The 4,384-nt window shown below is 32.1% G+C and overlaps 1 protein-coding gene across 1 annotated transcript in view; it reads right to left on the bottom strand.

Moving 5' to 3' along the window:
- Window positions 1-4,073, bottom strand: part of LOC106868256 (uncharacterized) — a 211,202-nt gene extending 207,129 nt beyond the window's left edge. The window contains exon 1 of the mRNA XM_089357846.1: window positions 3,057-4,073. Within this exon, the coding sequence (XP_089213972.1) occupies window positions 3,057-3,071 (15 nt within the window). The 5' untranslated portion in view covers window positions 3,072-4,073. The remainder of the gene's footprint in view (window positions 1-3,056) is intronic.
- Window positions 4,074-4,384: the final 311 nt, after the last annotated feature.

Genomic DNA, 4,384 nt, shown 5'->3' with positions numbered 1-4,384 from the left:
CAATTAACACATGGTGTAATTAGGAATATGACACATTCTAAAATAAAGACCGAATCTTCGGTAACATCACGTAACTGTTTGTGATGTTAATAGTTCTTTCTAATACCAACACGAAAGTCTGAAATTTGGGAGTGGAAGGAGCATAATCGATTATATTGACCCCAATACTTGACTGGTTCTTTATTTTATCCACGGAGGGATAGACAGATTTAACCTCCGCATGATCTTTGCCTGTCCCTTAGGAGGAGATGAAATAAAGCAGCAGCAGCAGCAGCAGTAGTAGTAGTAGTAGTAGTAGTAGTAGTAGTAGTAGTAGTAGTAGTACCAATAATAATCCTTTCTGCTATAGGCACAAGGCCTGAAATTTGGAAGAGGCGGATAGGCAATTACATCGACTCCATTACACAATTGGTACTTATTTTATCGATCCCGAAAGGATGAAAGGCAAAGTGACCTCGGCAGAATTTAAACTCAGAACGTAGCGTCAGGCGAAATACCGCTACGTATTTCGTCCGGTGTACTAACGATTCTGCCAGATCGCCGCCATAACAACAACAACAATAATGATAACAAATAATATTCTTTCCACTAAAGGCACAAGGCTTGGCATTTTGGGGGAGGAGGGGGGTCAACGACTGGTACTTATTTTATCGATCTCAAATGAACGGAAGACGAATTCGAAATAATAATAATTGTTTTTGCTTTAGGCAAAAAGCTTGAGATTTGTTGGGAGGGGCTGGTCGATTACATCGCCCTCCAGTGCTCCACTGGTACTTATTTCAATCACTCCAAAAGGACCAAAGGAAATGTTAACGTTAGCGGGATTAGAACTCTGAACGCAAAGGGCGGGAAAAAATGTCCCTACGTATTTCGTCTCTCAATCGATTTCTTTTTCTTTTTTCTTTTTTTTTTCTCTACACCCGGGACGTATGAGGATATATGAAAGAAGTTTGACAGTAATTCACACAGTCACAATGCTAAAATATTGTGGAGGTGGGGATTATTAATACGTATATTATAGTATATATGTACGCACTTATAAATGTATGTATGTAAATATATACATACAGACATATATATATTGGAAGGTTTGGAGGTGATGTACAGGAATTATATATTAGAAAAAAAATTAAGGTACTCAGATATCTGGATGGTTGTACATTTACAGATTTTTATTAATATGTCACATGTTTTATAAATCATATAAAGCGCTTTTCACCTAGTCTTGTAGGATTTTCAAATTTTCTACTACTACTACTGCATATATATATATATATATATATATATATATATATATATATATATATATATATATATATATAAATTTTACTACTACTACTACATATATATATATATATATATATATATATATATACATAGATACATGTGAGTGTATCTATGAGATACATAAAAGAAATAAGCATACATGTACACACACATATTTATATATATATATATCGATTGTGATTTCCAGGGTGATAAGACGTAAGAATTCATATCATACACGTTCTCCTAAGGTTATGAGTTCAAATGTAGCTAGAGCCGATATTTAATATAATCCGTAGGGAATCGACAGATCAGTTAGCAGTGATGAGGTTTGGGGCGATTTCACCAACCGTACGTTTTCCTTAAAATATTATATATGTAGATGTTAGAGATAGATAGACAGACAGATAGATAGATACATACATACATACATACATACATACATACATACATACATACATACATACATACATCTTTACTCCCTCTAAAAATTCATACTTGCATCTGCGCAAGTGAAGATTTGAGACTTCGGCAAGTTCGAACGCGCATCTCATTTCCTCACTTTCATACAAATATAATTACTAACATTTCTTTTAATACTGTGTTTTACACAAATTAGATCCCTGATAATTATGAATGCCTTCGGTCGAAATCCTGAATATGCACACGTTTATATCTTTAAATAATCGGTACATTATATTTTCAACATTGCTAACTATGAAATTTATAAGTAGATTTTAAAATTTTTATGAGCAAATTTTGTAAGTGGCAATCATGAAAATTTTGGAATGTCTACGGCAAGAAACTGACCAGCTAATATGCATTTTGCAAATAAAATTTATATGTAAAATACTAAAAATATACAAGACATTTCTAAAGTTTAGCCTGTAGATCCTTACTGTTGCTGTTATCTAAGTTGTAATCTTGAGACGGGGATTTCATTTGTGTTAGAAAACAACGAGTTACTTTTTTATATGAAGAATTCAAGTAGTTAAAAGAGGTATTTGGCACGCACATAAACACACACACGAACACACACACATGCATGCACACATAAACATACATAGATATTTCAGAATATAATAATTGACCTGGGTCAAGACATTTTAAATTAAACAAATATTACATTTACTTACATAACTAAATGAAACACAGTGTAAATTAGTGTTGATAATAAAAAGAAAGTGTTGTACCTGTAGATCAAATGTTACGGATATATATATATATATATATATATATATATATATATATATACACACACTCACACACACACACTCGGATATATACATACATATATATTTATATAAAGATAGATAGATAGATAGATAGATAGATAGATAGATAGATAGATAGATAGATTAATGTAAACATACATTTATGCACACATATGCATATATGTATATATATACATGTGTGTATATATGTGTGTGTGTGTATGTATCTTTGCATGTTTGTATATATATGTGTATATATATATATATATATATATATATATATATATATATATATATATATATATATATATAACAAATAGTAAATGAGTACATGCATATATACGTACAGGTATGTGCATACCGACATCCACCTGTATGTATAGGTGCATATCTGGGTACAGGACATTGCAAACAAACGTAGACGAGAACACACGAGCCACATAGAGAACATATATATATATATATATATATATATATATATATATGTATGTATGTATGTATGTCTGTATGCATGTATGTATGCATATACATACATACATACGTAACTATTTAAATGTAGATTAAATGTTTATTTACCTTAGATGAAGCCATCGGTAATGTTGTATAAGCACTTTCTCACTCAAGTTCGTTTCTTCCACTCTCTGTACGTAACTCAGCTTTTTCCTTCTTGCTTTCCTTCTTTCCTTCCTTTTTTCCTTTCTTCCTGTCTTTTTTTTTTATCTGCCCTTCCTACACTTCCTTGTACTTGACAGTGACTGTATATTCTCTGTTTATATTTAAGTTGCCTTATGCTTTCTTAACGGTGACTGTATAATATATATATATATATATATATATGTATTTATATACAATATTTATTATTAATATTATTATAATGATTTGTTTGGTTTTTTATTATCCAGTATCTATTAATATAATGATCTGTTTAGTCTTTTATTATAACTACGAAGTTGAGCTTCACAAATTTCTTCCCTTTAAATTCGGTTTTCCACTTTTCTGTTAATTTTTACGTATTCTATATCAGATATTTGTCTTTGCATTCGTTGTTGTATTGTTTTCGTTTTGTCCTTTTATCATAAATTGATTTGTTATGAACAACTTGTGGTGTATTTGTGTACTTATTTTCGTCAGTTAGGTGTTGTGTTTTAGCTCATAGAAATTCTCTGTATTGTTTCTAAGTATATGGAAATTAGGGTGCCGTATGGAATATTGGATATCAGTGCATGTTACTCGAAACAAGTCCCAAAAGGTTTTGTGTTGTGCTTGCTTGCTGTCAATATTGAATAGTATTATAGTTTAGTATATGGCAGTGAAGATAGATAGATAGATAGATAGATAGATAGATAGATAGATAGATAGATAGATAGATAGATAGATAGATAGATAGATAGATAGATAGATAATGTTGGGTAGGTGGGTATGCACGAAGGTAGATAGACAAATAATGTTGGTCGATATATAATGTACAACAAAACAATATTCGCTCAGCCGAGCCGGTTTTCGAAATTTGACATGTGAGAGAGACACATAGGAAGAGAGACAGGCAGAAAGCTGTAGAGAGAGGGGGAAGAGAAGAGAGGGAGAGGGAGAGATATAAGGTGGCAGAAAGAGGTCTCAGACAGTCAGGCAAACAAATAAATTTGATTGTATATGTTTGTGAGAGTAAAATAGATAGACTGGAAACAATATGAGGGAGGGAGAAAGGGAGAAATAAAGAGACACAGAGAGAGAAAGAAGAGAGTTATGTGAGGGAGAGCGAGAGGGAGAGATATTGTGCTTATAGAGAGAGCGGAAAGAGAAAATTAAGCCGTCGCCTGCTGGGTGACAGTGTCAGCTGAGAAAAGGTATTTTAAACATCCAAAACATTTCGTTAGCCTCACAAAAGGTCAAGAATTTTAGACAGA

Source organism: Octopus bimaculoides, chromosome 9 (assembly GCF_046866305.1).
Source record: "Octopus bimaculoides isolate indiv1 chromosome 9, ASM4686630v1, whole genome shotgun sequence".
Taxonomy (NCBI): Eukaryota; Metazoa; Mollusca; class Cephalopoda; order Octopoda; family Octopodidae; genus Octopus; species Octopus bimaculoides.
The sequence above is the reverse complement of the archived record's forward strand: the minus strand, read 5'-3'. Positions and strand labels throughout refer to the sequence as shown.